Raw genomic sequence first — 15854 nt, 5'->3', positions numbered from 1 at the left:
AGTCTTCTCGGTCAGTTGGACAAATTCTAAACGAAATATGGAACACTGTTTACCAAGTTTTCAACAAAACTTATTATAATAAATGAAACTTATATAATAAAAAAATAAGTTACCGCTGCCAATGAAAGTGATGACTCTCGAGAAAAATATGCAATTCATGCGCTCATTGAGCCATAATAATGTAACATGAAACATTTTTAATTTACCGGCAGGTTGATCCCGCTGAAAGTTATATTATAGTCTATATTGTGGAAATAACTTTTTACATAAAATGTACTTGGGAAAAAGTATTAAGCTTCAGTTTTCACCTACATTTTAATTTATATTAATGTAGTGAACAAATGGGCGTTGTTCCTAATCTCTCCAATCTGAATCATCTGAATACGCTTCTCTTATGTCATTTTCAAGTATTTGTGGGAGGGCACGAGTTGGCATTTATTGATAACTTAAACTGGGATTAGCAGGAACGTTGCTGTCCGGTCGACAGAAATCGTTTCCGTGTATATGTATATGCTAACCAGTAGCGTATCATATATTATTAGTTACTAAATACTCGCCCTAGGTTTCTTGGCACAGAAATCCTTTTTTGAAATCGTACAATCATGATGGTATGGAATGTTGTAATATTGGACTTATATTTTAGGAAAGGATGTTATCATTTAAAGTACACTTTATCATTATAGGACGGATTAGATGATGGACCTGAACTATTGGGCGAGGATAACAGAAAGGTTATCTGTTGATTTTAAAATCATGCCTTTATTTCATAAATGCTGGTGAATATTTGTTATTGTATAATAATTCTCTTTTTGCAGCCTGGGAGGTCCGAAACTGTTGATTTGACCGATAATTCACTCGTAGTGGATATTGCGGATGCATTAAGTGAGAAAGATAAAGTTAAGTTTACTGTCCACACCAAGGTAAGTAAAAAATCTTGGTATTGGCTAACTGAAAAAGTGATTTGTCGCATGCTTTAAAATATTTACAACGTTAATTTACAGACTACCCTTCCGGAATTTAAAAAATCAGAATTGCAAGTTGTTCGTCAACACGAGGAATTTGTTTGGCTTCAAGATAGATTCGAAGAAAATGAGGATTATGCTGCTTATATCGTAAGTAGTCAGTTTGATCCTATGCCGAAATGAATCCATGACTGAAAAAAGTGTTGGTAACTTAATATGGCCCATTTTAGTGCAAAGGATGCATGCATGTAAGAGCACGTAGTTACTGAAAAATCTAATTCTTGAATATACTTTTTTACGGTGTACTAGATACCTCCCGCACCTCCTAAGCCGGACTTCGATGCATCCCGGGAAAAACTCCTGAAATTGGGCGAAGGCGAGGGTACTATGACCAAGGAAGAATTTACCAAAATGAAACAAGAACTGGAGGCGTGAGTGTTTTTTTAATATTATATATTAAAGCAAACTTGTTTTTGAACAAATATTATGGAACATTTTTGTTTTAATATTTGTATCATTAATTGCAAATTTATCAAGAGTGTGCTTTGATTCAATTGTGTCATGAATGCTTGTACGTTATTTATTTATTCTACTTCGTCAGGTGGGCTCGTGTAAGTTATCATGATATACTCAGCTAATTGAGTCAAAGTAGATACAGAGTATGAATACATATACAGTAAGCAACGCGCACCCTTATCATTTTCGTCGTTTTTGCCAGAGATAATTTTAAAAATATGTGACTATGATGGTTGGCAACCTCTGCTAGGTTTGTTAAATCATATTCATAAGTTATGATCCAATTCTCCACCAAGGCAAGGCACAAAATTCTCAATTGCTAGTCTCAATTTTTCACTACAGCCTCTATATTTATGACAGCATTTTATAAAAATAGCATTCCACCTGTAAGGTGCTATGATGAAATCGTGTAAGGACAACTTTGGGTTTTTTTTAACACCACCTCTTTCCATTAGGCTTTATGAGATAAGAATTATTCTCTCATGTTGGACAGGTGCTAAGTATCATCATATGAAGCAGAGGCCTCTTTCAAAGAAATTTCATCTCAAAGAATGGTCACACTGCCACATCCATTTTCCTCCATAATATTTTCAAAAATGCCACTTTCACCAGCTCTAGTCGTTCCCTCGTCCATTTATGTATTACTTAGTCTTCCTATTTCTTGAAAAATCTCATTGCTTCATTGTTCCTGGAATGCACTCAAGAATTGCTGAACTCCCATTGACGTCTGGCTAACTATGCTTGATCATCTACAAACCTAACTGACGTGATCAGCTCCTCTATCATCAATTCTATCATGAGTGGTTTTTACCACCCTTCCTCCCTGTATGGATGATAATGCCAAGCCCATTCTTGGTCCCCTGCCCAGAAATGCCTATTCCGATTCTCTCACTGTCATGCATTTCTAAGCCATCTGATCCTTAGAGGCTTCAATTGACTCAAATGTGAATTCTACTTCTACTTCTTGCACAATATTGAAATTTTAATAAAGCACTGCACTTTATTGTTTTGCAGTGAATACCTGGCTACATTCAAGAAAACTGTTGCTATGCATGAGGTGTTCCTATGCCGCCTAGCCAACCATCCAGTTTTCAGGAATGATCACAAATTTCGGGTGTTCTTGGAGTATGATCAAGATGTAAGACTGTGGAAATAGGAAGGACATACGTGTTAATCAGTATTTTTTTCTTAACACTCCTAACACTTAATTTGTATTGTTTTTCAGCTGTGTGTAAGAGGAAAGAACAAAATGGAATTTTTGGGTGGGCTAGTAAGGTCATTTTCTAGCTCTACTGATGGCTTTGTTCTGTCAACTACTCAAAAGGATGATGACAAATTTTTTGAGCAGCAGAAAAACTTTCTAGTAGACTATCATTCCCATCTAAAGGATGCCACTGCAAAAGCTGATCGTATGACCAAGAAACATAAAGGTAAATGTCTAAGTTAATCTTAGAGCCAATGCTGAAAATTCTTGGCGTGATATTGAAATCATGTATTGGTATAATATACATCTACTCAATACCCCGCAAGCCGCCGCAAGGGCGTGTGGCGGGGGGTGCTAGGACACCACCCATAATTTAGAAAAGAAAAATAATTAAAAAAAAAAAAATCGCATGTAATAACGACAAAATCATATATAAAAAAAACATGGCATACATTCATGCATGAACACTTACACCCCACACACATGCAAACACTCAAACTACCAACTAACATACACATGCACCTGAAAGTATACCTAACATCTCTATAGTGTTTAATTTTGTTCCGACTTGTAAATTCAAAGTTTTTAATATTTCTAAAGTGACTTCGGTTTCTTGCTATTATGATTACTGATTGTTCGGGGAAAGAATGAGTATTTGTACCTATCTGTCTTGGAATCTATCTCCCTTAGTTTATCTTTGTGGTCTGATCTACCTAAGTAGTGTGGGGCCATTATAATTCCTTCAGTGTCATATTTAAACTCGTTTGTTCTGAACCTTTCTAAAAGTCTAAGCCTCGCTTGTTCTCTCCGCACTTCAAGTGGTTCCCAGCCTAAATCCCCTAAGAGACCTGTCACACTTGTGTTTTTATCATAACAATTTTTAACAAATCTAGCGGATTTTCTCTGGACTTTATCTAATTCTTTTTGCCAAATTTTCTCCCACGGATCCCAAATACTTGCGGCATATTCCAAATGAGGTCTAACTAGAGCAAAATAACACCTCTCTTTAACTTTTTCATTACATTTCCCCACCACCCGTTTTATGAAGCCAAGTTTCTTTAAAGCTGATCCGCATATTGTCCTGATATGTGCTCCCCATGAAAGGCGTGGTGTTAGAACAACTCCCAAATATTTAACTTGATTTGCCGTAGTCAATACTGAACCCTCTATTTTGTAGTTTATATCCTGTTCCTCGCTTCCTTTATTCCAAAATTTCAAAACTGCACATTTATCTATATTAAGTGTTAATCCCCATTTATTGCACCATCCCGAGATACTACCTTGATCAAAAATTTCCCGGAATTTATTCAGAAAATTAAAAATACAAGTTTATTCATCTAAATCTATATTGTCCCCTTCAAAGTAATCCCCATCGACTGCAACACACTTATGCCAGCGCTTGATCCAATCCTCGAAACATTTTTTATATTCGGTTTTCGGTATGTCCATCAGTGCTTCCTGTGATTTTTCCATTACTTCCTCTCGGCTGCTAAAACGCGTTCCCCGTAATGGTTTTTTAACTCGATTGAACAGAAAGAAGTCACAGGGAGCCAAATCAGGTGAATTCGGTGGCTGTTGGATGGTATTTGTTGCATTTTTCGTCAAAAAATTACGAATAATGATAGCACTGTGCGACGGTGCGTTATCATGGTGCAAAATCCACGAGTTTTCTGCCCACATTTCTGGTCTCTTTCGGCGAATTGCTTCACGCAAACGTCTCATAACGCCCAAATAATACTCTTTGTTTACTGTCTGGCCTTCTGGCAAAAATTCATGATGCACTACACCGTTGAAATCCGTCAGCATTGCCTTCTTTTTTGACTGAAAACGACGTGGTTTTTTTGGTCTCGGCTCATTTGGTGAACGCCATTCACTTGCCTGATGTCTGGATTGCGTGTCGTACTCATAAACCCACGTCTCGTCTCCAGTAATGATCCTTTTGATGAATGTGGGATCGGATTCAGCCTCGCAAATAATGTCTTTTGCGACGTCAACACGGTCTCTTTTTTGCATGAAATTGAGGTCTTTTGGCACCAACTTTGCTGCTACACGACGGAAACCCAAATCATTAACCACAATGTCTTGGGCGGATCCATAGGCAATGTTCAAGTCCTCCGCTATTTCTCTGATGGTTAATTTGCGGTTATTGACCAACATTTCTTTTACTTTATCAATTTTTTCACCGACTTTCGATGTCGATGGTCTGCCACTGCGTTCATCATCTTCGATTGACTCACGACCACTTCTGAACCGCTCGTGCCACTGGTAAACGACCGTTTTTTTAGAGAATCGTTGCCGAAACACTTTTCCAACATTTCCAACGTCCGTGCGCCACTAAATCCGTTTTTTACGCAAAATTTAATACAAGTTCGTTGTTGCAAATTTAAATCCATTTCTGCAATTGTAAAAAATCGCCAACACACACAGAGATAGATGTACTCTTGGCTACGTAACTTTTGCAAATGTCAAGTTATGACACTAAGATTTAAAGGGAATATCAACAACAGATGTACCAATTTAACAAAAAAAACAGAACTCAAATCGGAACGATGGGAGCGCCACACGGTGGTTATTCCGGGAACTTTTTGATCAAGGTAGTATTTATTTGTCCAGCATACACAGTGTACAGTGTTGTGAAAGCATGACAGGTGTATAGGACCCATCAATGGGATATACGTAGATCGCATTATTCCCAAATAGAAGTACAAAATACAGTTATGACTGGAAACTAATATACACTCAAGTTTTACATATAATATTCATTTACACTATAATAACACTCGTCAACCAGAATGCAAATAGATTCTTCTTCAATAGTGAAATTCTTGTCTCATTTTTTGAATGATTAGGCTGATTGTTAAACAATTTTGTGCGCGCTGGTATTTTAGCTACCATAGACAGGTTTGATGTTTTCACATGTATATGGGTGGTCTGAAAAGTTTCCGACCTCAAAAATTTCGGAAACATGTCGTGTATCTTTGTTAGGTTGGAAAATTTTCAGACCACCCTCGTATATATGTACATCTTCTGGTATTGTGATGGTGATAACTGTTATTCATCATAAAGTCACTCTTTATTTTCCCAGCATTGGTCACTGCATGATAGATATATACACAAGGTACGGTTAATATTTCCAAATATTTAAAAAGAGGTCAACAATGTGCAGAATAAGGTTGATTTCATTCAAGTCCTACTATTTTTTCAAAACTAAAAGTACCTATTTTAATGAGGAGTACTTGAAGTGCTACCCTACTTTATTTTTCGAATACTCACCGACTCTATGTTAGGTTGTATTTAATTATGTTTTAAGAGCTTACTAATAATTTATTTATTCAAAAAATTTACAAAGTAGATCCATAGGATGTGTCATAATCAAGAAATATTGGACATTTTCTTGCCCAAATGGGTAGAGAGAAATTATTTACTTCTCATGATGCATTTATTTGTCCAGCGATTGTTTATGCATACAAAAGAAGGAAATTCCAATTACATCATTTCATCTCATTATTTTGCAATAATATAATGTAAGATATGTCATACAATAATATGTATGTATGCGTTTTGAGAAATGATTGTAATAAAATTGCTGCTTGTCATACCTTGACAAAAAATATTCATTTAGGTCATAAAAACAACTCTTAATTAAAAAGATTTTAACATAGATTTAATATTCTGATAGGAGTTGGCGTCTTTTATGCCTGTGGGTAAATGATTATAAATTTTAATGTTTGCACAAAGGGGCCCTTTTGAAAGAAAGAAGGGAAATCTTGAGTAATACTTTTCAGCATCATAAGGACACAAATCAAACAAATATTTGTCACTATCTATCTTAAATGAATGTTCTCTTTTCAACAGATTTCACTGTACAGCTGATATCATAGTTGCTTCTCTTTTATAGTTTGTATGGTATTAACTTCAATGATTTCACTCCAACAGCGTGCAAACTTCTTGAGCAGTTTTTAGAGGCATATTTATAGACGTATAACATATTTTAGAGGCATTCATGTGGAGAAGTACAGTGCAAAATATTTCTTTTGTTCTTTTTCATTTGGTTTTTAATCCAAAACTGTAATACAAACACTATCTATTTTCCATACTAAAAAGAAAGACTCGTACTTTTCCACAGATTTTATTATAATAAAATCTGTGGAAAAGTATGAGTCTTCCTTTTTAGAATGGATATTAAATACTTCCACGAAGTGAAGCCTGAAACAATAGAATATATTCGCAAAACTATTTATTTTGCTAAATTATTAATTCTTAACTGATAAGGGGTTGCATAAAGTAGGTAACAATAATCCTAAGGTTCCATCTCCACATAACTAATTTGATGACTTTCAAATGTGACATATCTAAATAAAATGGGGGGGGGGGGGGGAAATTGTTTGAAAGATCCTAGTAAATGACAGCTTCATGCCCAAATGATTTGTAACGGTGTTCAGTTTTTCAGTTTTAATTCATTGTTTCATTTCATTTTAAAGATTGCTGTTCATATATGTTATAGATGTTGCTGATTGTTACATCAAGATATCATCAGGATTGATTTTATTATCAACAATTGACAAAGGACCATTGGAAAAATTTCTAGCAAAAGTTGCAGACACTCTGGAAAAGGCTAGGGTAAGTCCACCAAAGGATGACATCAATGAAGCTATTGTTTTTTTTACAATTAAAACATGCTTAATGACTAAAATGTAGTATTCCTCACTAACCAGAGTTTGACTATGGTTATGATATAACGATGTATGCAAGAAAGAAAGCCCTGACTCACTGTCAGCAGTGCAGAGCCTTTACTCCTGGTACTGTAGATTTCAAACTTGGCTGGAAGGTTCCTTTTGGGAAGTGTTAAGGAAGAATTTTTTGGAAGTACACTTCTGGAGGGTGTAATCCTTCCCAAAAGAGCAAGTCTCATAAGCTCTATAGTATGGCTGCTAGACAGAAGTTAAGAACTAAACAATTAATTCAAGTCTTCTATGTAAGCATTACATCTCTCTGAGTTATTTCAGGTTTTGCGTTTTTTGGCATAGCAATTGGTTTTAAAAAAATATTAATGCAGTTAATAAAATTATTTGTCTCCGGTGTAACTGTATGGAGTTCATATAGCATTGAAATGAATTTATTGACTTTGTAATGCCTCACACAAAAGTGTGTGGAATTACCGAGTCAATAATGTCATTTCAATATATTGGTGCAGCATTAATATTTCAATAACAGTAATATATGAAGTCCCTTCAAATTCGAACGTCACCTAAGTTTTTTCTGACAAAGTTCTTACATCAGAAAGTTAAAACTTCCATCACTTCTCAATATAATCTCCCTGTTGATGTACACTATCACGATGTCAACTCATAAATTCCGTAGGGGTCCCTATTGACCACTGTAAAATTGCTGCTGCAGAGGCATTCATTGTCACCTGAAATTCAATCTTCTTTGAACTGTTGCTCCCGCAATGCATGTTTTTCACATTTATGTCACCATCACCGCATGTCTCACTCAATTGAAGTTGAATTTCAATGGATGTCAAAATGGGGAGTGGAGAAAAATACATGACACAGTTTTTGTTTAGTAAGCGATGCAATTTTCGGTATTGAATACTCTTTTCACTCAACGGACAGAAGTAGAAGCCCTGTAAATTTATGCATTGTGTGCCCATGTATTTTAAGCTAAACGTCTTTATTTCTATTCTTAGTTCAGAGAAACTAATTTAAATGCATTTGAACTTGAAAGTGCCTCTTGCTATTAAGTGCATAGTATAATGGTTATCTTTCTGTTTTGCCTGTTTATATAATGTATTTTAACTTGGGGACTGAGTATTTAGAATATTAACATTTGGCACGTAGGTACAAGGTCCAAACTAGATTACCAGAGCATTTAAATGCTATCAAAGGTTAATCTCACAAAGTAAAAACTTTGTTCATGAACAATTGTATGTCTCTTGCATACCTTATGGTGATGTGCTCTCCCTATCCTCCCAAAAACCTCATTAGTATGCATAAATGTATGACCAATTTACCCATTATTCAATTCCCTATGGATACTAGCTGCACCTTAGTGTGCCATCCTATCCTACTCGTATACCTATATAAGCTCGGACAAAATTGACAATATTTGGCAGAAGATGATAAAGTGTATGGAAGCCAGTCACACGTAAAATATATTTTGAGGATAAGTAAAGTTTTCTTTCTTTCGCTTCATAAAGGAGTTCCACCTAGTGACCCCTCAAACCATTCATAACTCTCCAATAAAAATCAACATAAATAATATAGCATCATGATGAAAGATATGTCATATCATATGGATTTAAACTCTGGATCCTAGGGATTCTTACTGAAATTTTGAATTCAGTGCCATATTGCTACGGTTGCTTTAAATTCAATTTAACATTTTGGCTTTATAAATAAATTTTTAGGTTTATCTTTTCATTATTCATTTGGAATGAGAAAAATACAGTAAACCCTCCCTTATTTGCTCACGTTTAATCTAGGTAGTCTCCAGCTATGTAGTGCAGGTGGTTTTTCGTGGAATCACAAAATGCTGCACTGTGGTGCTTTGGTGAAAAATTCATTTTGCTTGCATTAAAAAAGTCTGGCACTAGAAGAAAACGCGTACTAACTTAGAAGGTTGTAGACCAGGTAAATCTTCCCGAGAAGGGAGAAATTGGTATCCCTACACGTATCATTACTTCGCTTCCTTAGTTTGGTATGGCTAAATGGACTCTCTGATCTGATAAAGAAGAACTGTGGAATTCAAGGTATTAGCTCTCAAGTGTGATGGTAATGGCCAGAATGTTGACCTGAAGCATTAGAGACACTTGAGGGGAATGAAAAGCCAGAAGAAGCTGTCCTTTGGGGGTGTACACCAGGCCAAGTAAAATAAGTAGCTTTTCAAAAGATTTCCCTCTTCTCCCCATACAAGTACATCTCCGTATCCTGGTGCACAGTATGCCAATGATATAATATCTATTAAGTCCATGCGCATATAAATATATTACAACCATTAAGTCTTCTACAAGCGTGATTAAAAAAATTATTAAATTTTTCCCAAATGTAGTGTTAATTTTGCTATGTTAATCATTTTAAATGACCTATTTTGTCTTTATGATTTTAACACACTTTGGGTTGGATAGAATTTATTTACCAAAAGTGACATCAGTACATTGCTTTTAAATTTTAATAGAAAAGTCATCAAGCACTTATTCCATCAAGGGATAATCTTACCATGATTTTAGTTTTACAGTATGAATTTTTTTAACTCATTACACCATGAAATCGTTAATAATCAAAGCCTGTTGTAATGATGATGAGAATGAAAACATACTCTCACTGAGTTATTATATTTTTATTAACAGCTGTTGATTTTGTCCACTTCATTCTTGCATATAATCCTGCTACCTTCAATAAAATACACTGGAATTCAATTATATGAACTGTATCATTTTGTTACTTGAAAAATTGTCAGCTGCAATAGCCTTAAATATTTCCTCAAGATGAGTAAGTTGTGCAGGTAAGTATGTTTCTTCTGTCGATGGTAGAATGTAAGCATGCCTAAGAACAGAGTTGACTGAGAGCTGTGCCCACACTATTATTATTTCTTTAAGAAAACTTGCTCAGTTTTCTTGAGTTAAACTTGCATGTATTAAATGAAAATCTGGCCATTTCATTTAACATATGTAACTATATCAAGTAACTGGGGTAATATCATTGCTAACACAGGTAAGAACAAATCATTATTAATTGAATTTACTTTTGAATAACTCAGCTAATTTCTGAGGTTATTCTATGGTGTATTTTATTCAACTAGGATTTTGTCCACTTTGTATGAGGTTTTTTTACCCTTGAGAAATCCTGTTTACCATATACAGTCGGCTTAAATTGTCAGGATTGAGTACACACAATAATTGTGGTGAATAATACTCTAACTGATTACTTGCTTCAAATCCCTGGTTCATTGAGGTAAGCTCTGGCCCTATACTGTCTGGATTAGGGAAGGTATACTGTACTATGAAGACCTGGAATGTGAGTATGAGTGGTGGTAGGGGGAGGCTTAGAAGGAATGATTGTTGAATGAACTCAATGGGTATGAGGGAAAGGTGTGGTTGAGAGAATGTAAGGTAACACTTGGTCAAATGAAACAGTGAAAGAGACTGTGAGGTTAAGGAAAAATCCATATATGTAATAGAGTGATTGTAAATGAGATGGTCTGTTAAGTTACAAAAAGAAAAGAATGTAAAAGTTGAAGGAAGTAAGGAAGATATGGGAATTGATGATAAAGATGATGTACTGGATGAATGTGTGAAAAAATGAATGGATAAATTGAGTGTAAATGAAATAAGTATTCTAGGTTTGAATGTTTTGGAAAACATTTTTGAAAATGAGTCAATTTCCTGAAATAACAAAATAAGATGTTTTTGATTTGCCTCTCGATAAAAGGGAATAGCATTAAGGGTGTCGGCATGTTATTGCATTTTTCTCATAAACTCAAGTTGTCACCACTCAAAGGATGACAATTCTTTCAACTGGTTCTTATGGGACCCTGATTGACAAGTTTCAGCCAAATCTGTTTTCTATTAGGCTAAAATTCTACTTTTTTCTGACTAACTATATTCATCAGAAAGTTGAAACTTCTGGTATTTAACAATGTAATCCCCTATAAACATGTTCATTATATCCTTTTCAATAGCTGCTGTTAACACATTGATAGTGACTCCTTTTGTGTATTGATAAAACAAGCTGATCTGCAGCGAAGGCCTTTGGGTTCAAAGTCAAAATTACTGCAGGAGGTACCGCAACAGTTACTTAAATGGAGTCATCTGCTAATGTGCATTAAAAAGCAGCAATTTCTCCTAGGGTTCATTGTGGCATGATTTTCGGCCTGCTTTGTACAGTTCCAATCATGAATGCATATTTTTCGCATCCACAGTATCATCAACGCATGTTTGAAATCACTTAATTGACAGTGGTATTAAACCAAGTAGAGAAAATGATCACGCTGCTCTTGTACACCAAACAGTGCCATTTTCAAGTGTTGAAAACACTTTTCACTATTGGCGGCTATATGAACTGTGTACTGTGCAGACATTGATGCCTTATGTATTTATGAAGAGGGCCTGTCTAGTAGTAGTTTTAAGGGGAGGCGACCGACAGCTAAGGTCATTTGCGCCATAGGGGATGGACAGGAAAGGATGAAGGGTGGAGAGAAACCCGGCGTCGGCATTAGCCTGCTCTTTACGAAAGGCGCCAAGGGGTCCGCAGTTTAACGTCCCATCCGACGGACGGCGTACTCACTCAAAGTGCTCTCCACAAAGCACCTCAAGTAGGGATCGAGATACCTCTGAAAAATATTCAACACCGCCGGGATTTGAACCCGCGCCCTCAGGGTGGGAAGCCAGTACGTTAGCCCCCGCACCATCTCGATCCCCGAGGGCCTGTCTAATTTAAGCTCAATCACATCTTTATGTCTCCCTGTCCTGAGGAAATAATTTGTTGACCTTAAGAACTTGGAAACATGAAAGGTATATTTGATATGGAATGTATGAATAATTTAAGTTCTTCTTTTAATTTAGAATCTTGAAGGCAGAGTTGCAAGTGATGAAGATCTGAAGTTATCCGATACATTACGATACTACATGAGAGATTCCATGGCTGCAAAGAAACTCTTGTATAGACGACTACGATGCTTGGCAAATTATGAAAATGCTAACAAAAACTTAGAGAAAGCAAGGACAAAGAACAAGGATGTGCATGCTGTAAGTAGTACATAATTAAATTTCACACAATTATGAATACTTGCTGAAGCATGGTGTAGTAAATTTTCTTTCGACACTGAATTAGTAAAAAATGCTTTTAATTAAAATTTACTATCCTTCAGCTTTTGAATTTATAAAATTAGCTATAAGCAGAAATATTTTAGTTGCTTTTTCCACTTATGAACACATTTTCAATGCTAAATAAGAACCATTTGTCATGTTTAACATTTTGTGGTTTTTTGCCAACCCTCAAAGGCCCTGGAAGTGGCTGATGTAAGTATTCACTTGCATTCTGCATTTGTAGATTTGGAAAGTGCATGGTAGTTTTCAGGTAATTTTTACAAAGTGCAGTGCTTTCTTTCACCTTTTTAGTTATGTTTTTTGCCAGATTATTGGTGTTGTTAGTGTGTAATGTTAGTACAGCCAACATTAATTTGTTATATTTTTCTTTTCCAGGCTGAATTGGCACAGCAGCAAGCTTGTATGAAATTCGAACAGATGTCACAAAAGGGAAAGGAAGGTGAGAACTCATTGAATTATTTTTTTCTAACTGGCTACCCTCGTTGGTATAAATTTTTAAAATTCTAAAATTTAAATCAGCATGTATAAAGGTGCATTATTTGGATTTTTTTCTCTTGAAATAACTGTTTTATTAATTATTATGAGAAAAGAATTTTGTTTACATATTGCAAACAGTAGTTTTGTTACTTTGAAGTTTTTAGACAGAACTAAGCTGGTAATAGGATGCCTATCAATCCTAAACACAAATTTTTGGGGACACAGAAGGAAATTAAAATGTATAAAATATACACCAACATTTTCAGATTAAGCATTGAATCGTGGTTTCTTTGCTGTTCAGATTAAGCAAATATTGATGAGAAGCAACACTTCTGCCATACCCACATCTTCCCCTAATTCATGAGTAGCTTCAGTTGCTCATGTATGGTAACTAGTTAAGATAACTTTGGCATTCACTGTTACAGATAAAACATATTAGTCCCCTTTTCTTTTTTTCAGAACTTTCAGATTTCAGGGCACGAAGGGTTGCATTGTTCCGGAAGAATTTAGTAGATCTAGCTGAATTGGAACTCAAGCATGCAAAGGTATAAATTTTTATTGAACCACTTAAAAGTTATTTTCTTTATTTGTCTTTGAGTTTTTAGAAATTCAACTTTTCCTTTATATATTGAAATGTAATGAAATAATTGACTTTGTAATTCCACACACTTTATTTAAAAAACACACGACCCAGGTTTCGACGTTGAACGTCATCATCAGGTGGTCCTCATAGAAGCACGCTGGCTATATATACCTTCTGATCATAGGAGGGGGGGGTTGGTCAGAGAGGGAGGTCGGAGGGGTAAAAAAGGTTACAATGTAGCTGGGAAGAAAAGAGAATTACATTTTTGATTTAGAAGAGTGGTAGGTCTAGGAGTGGGGAGTGGGAGGGATACAAAATTTCGTTGGCAAGATCATCTTTCCAACGGACACATTTCAAAATTTCTAACTGCTCCAAAGCATCGAGCCTTTGACCTTTTTCTTCAAAATGAATAATTTTTGTCACAAAGTCACTTTTGTGATCACTTTCGATGAGGTGTTTTGCAAAGAGGGATGTTATGTTCTTATTTTTTACACATGTTTGGTGTTCTTTAATCCTTTCTTTAAATTTCCGTCCTGTTTGTCCAAAATACTTTGTGCTACAATCCGAGCACTTTAACTCATACACTCCACTCCTCTCGTTTTCGGGGACTTTGTCTTTAGTGTGAGAGATCAGGTTCTTAAGGCATGAACGACTGTAAAAGGCACATTTAATTTTTTCTTTAGGTAAACTTTTAATTACTTTTTGAGAAATAGTCCCAAGATATAGTATTCTCCGCCATTTGGCAGTGGGATCTTTTACATGTTCGGGGTTGTAAATGTGGCTTAAGGCTATTTTTGTAAGTTTATTCCGGTAAAGTTTATTTATTAGATCTTCTGAATACCCATTGTTTACTGCTAACGTTTTAATTACATTAAGTTCCTTATTTACATTGAATTTTGACATAGGGATAGCGGTCAAACGGTGGATCATTGCATGAAATGCCGAAAGCTTTTGGGTGAAGCAATGCCTTGAAGAGGAATTAATTAATTGGTCTGTATACATTTCTTTCCTAAAAATGGAATACTGTAACCCATCTTTGTCTTTAGAAATGGATAGGTCGAGGAAATTCAGGGAACCTTTTTCCTCTTTTTCACACGTGAATTGTACATTAGAATTGATAGAATTTAGATGTGCTAGAAACTGATCTAGTTGCCTATCAGAACCTGTCCACACACAGAAGACATCGTCTACATATCTTAACCAACAAAATACATTATTAATGAGAGGGTAGGCTGAGGAGAACAAAACTTTTTCAAAATTGTCCATATACATATCGGCCAGGAGTGGGGACAAGGGCGAGCCCATGGCTAAACCATTGGGTTGTTGGAAATAGGTACCATTAAAAATGAAATAATTTTTTTTTTTTTTTTGTGTTTTTTAAATAAAGTGTGTGGAATTACAAAGTCAATTATTTCATTACATTTCAATATGTTATGCAAATTCCACAAAGTTACGCCTGAGACAACAAATTTTCCTTTATATTTCAGGCTCAAGTTCAGTTATTTAAAAGTTGTCTGGCTGTGCTGAAAGAAGAGCAATAGATAATAGTTTGTGTTAATATTGATCTCCACTTTTTGTATATAAAATATTGTAATGTTGTATATATATGTATGTATATGTACACACAAGTTATATGTTTCCTACCAAGGCAAAAAAAACAATATTCCATTATCATAGAAAGAAGCTATATTTGTTGGTAATTTTTATGTGAAATTTATTATTTTTTTCAATTTATTGGAAACGAATTATTTTTCAGTTTACGTGCATTATAACGTCTTCTGATAATGACTGATAAATATTAATTATATTAACGGCATTTCCATTGTTGGTTATATTCCCAGTTTTTCATTGTTTGTTAGAAAATTCTCAATGTATATTGAAAAAAAAATTATATATATATATCTATATATTATATAAAATAAAGTGATCACATTTGTATGCATTCATTCTCCTTCATTGCAACTGTGCTATGAGTTGAAAAATTTAATATTTTTGGTCGATAGGTCCTACAATTCAATTTTGCCGATTCAGTAAGAATCAGGCAATTTGTTTCAATTTTTTTTGTGTACGATATGTTGAAACCCCCAATACAGTTCGATAATTTTTGCAAAAGGTTAGGGGCATACCCTTCATTTCTGTCAGTCTCCCCATTCCCACTTTATTTTTTGTTGATTAATCTATCCAATATTTACCAAATCGGTTTCTCATGTAGATAATTCACAATTTGTAGGGCGTTATGCAGATTTCCAAGGATAGCTTCCAGTTTGCATCTTTTCTTGTCATAAA

At 35.1% G+C, this 15854-nt stretch overlaps 1 protein-coding gene across 2 annotated transcripts; it reads left to right on the top strand.

Annotated features, from left to right (window-relative positions):
* The first annotated feature begins 392 nt into the window (after window positions 1–392).
* Snx6 (sorting nexin 6) lies at window positions 393–15431 on the top strand. 2 transcript variants are annotated; one of them, XM_071593536.1, is made up of 13 exons: window positions 393–608; window positions 684–731; window positions 816–920; window positions 1002–1112; window positions 1272–1393; window positions 2493–2616; window positions 2704–2908; window positions 7187–7302; window positions 12245–12427; window positions 12683–12700; window positions 12884–12947; window positions 13445–13530; window positions 15056–15431. In XM_071593536.1, the coding sequence occupies exons 1-13, from the start codon at window positions 603–605 to the stop codon at window positions 15107–15109; spliced, it is 1242 nt and encodes a 413-aa protein (XP_071449637.1). In that variant the 5' UTR covers window positions 393–602; the 3' UTR covers window positions 15110–15431. The 2 variants fall into 2 exon arrangements, with proteins under 2 accessions (XP_071449637.1, XP_071449638.1); XM_071593537.1 differs by lacking the exon at window positions 12683–12700 and having other exon boundaries at window positions 394–608; window positions 15056–15430.
* Window positions 15432–15854: the final 423 nt, after the last annotated feature.

Source organism: Hetaerina americana, unplaced genomic scaffold (assembly GCF_022747635.1).
Source record: "Hetaerina americana unplaced genomic scaffold, ioHetAmer1.1.p SCAF_6, whole genome shotgun sequence".
NCBI classification, from domain to species: domain Eukaryota; kingdom Metazoa; phylum Arthropoda; class Insecta; order Odonata; family Calopterygidae; genus Hetaerina; species Hetaerina americana.
Note: the sequence above shows the minus strand (reverse complement) of the source record. Positions and strands in the feature narration are given on the sequence as shown.

Bases quoted from the DNA above. Each gene is read 5' to 3' on its own strand.
- Snx6 (XM_071593536.1), top strand. The intron at 1,394-2,492 runs GTGAGTGTTTTT...ATTGTTTTGCAG, and splicing joins ATGAAACAAGAACTGGAGGC to TGAATACCTGGCTACATTCA. The intron at 2,909-7,186 runs GTAAATGTCTAA...TATATGTTATAG, and splicing joins TATGACCAAGAAACATAAAG to ATGTTGCTGATTGTTACATC.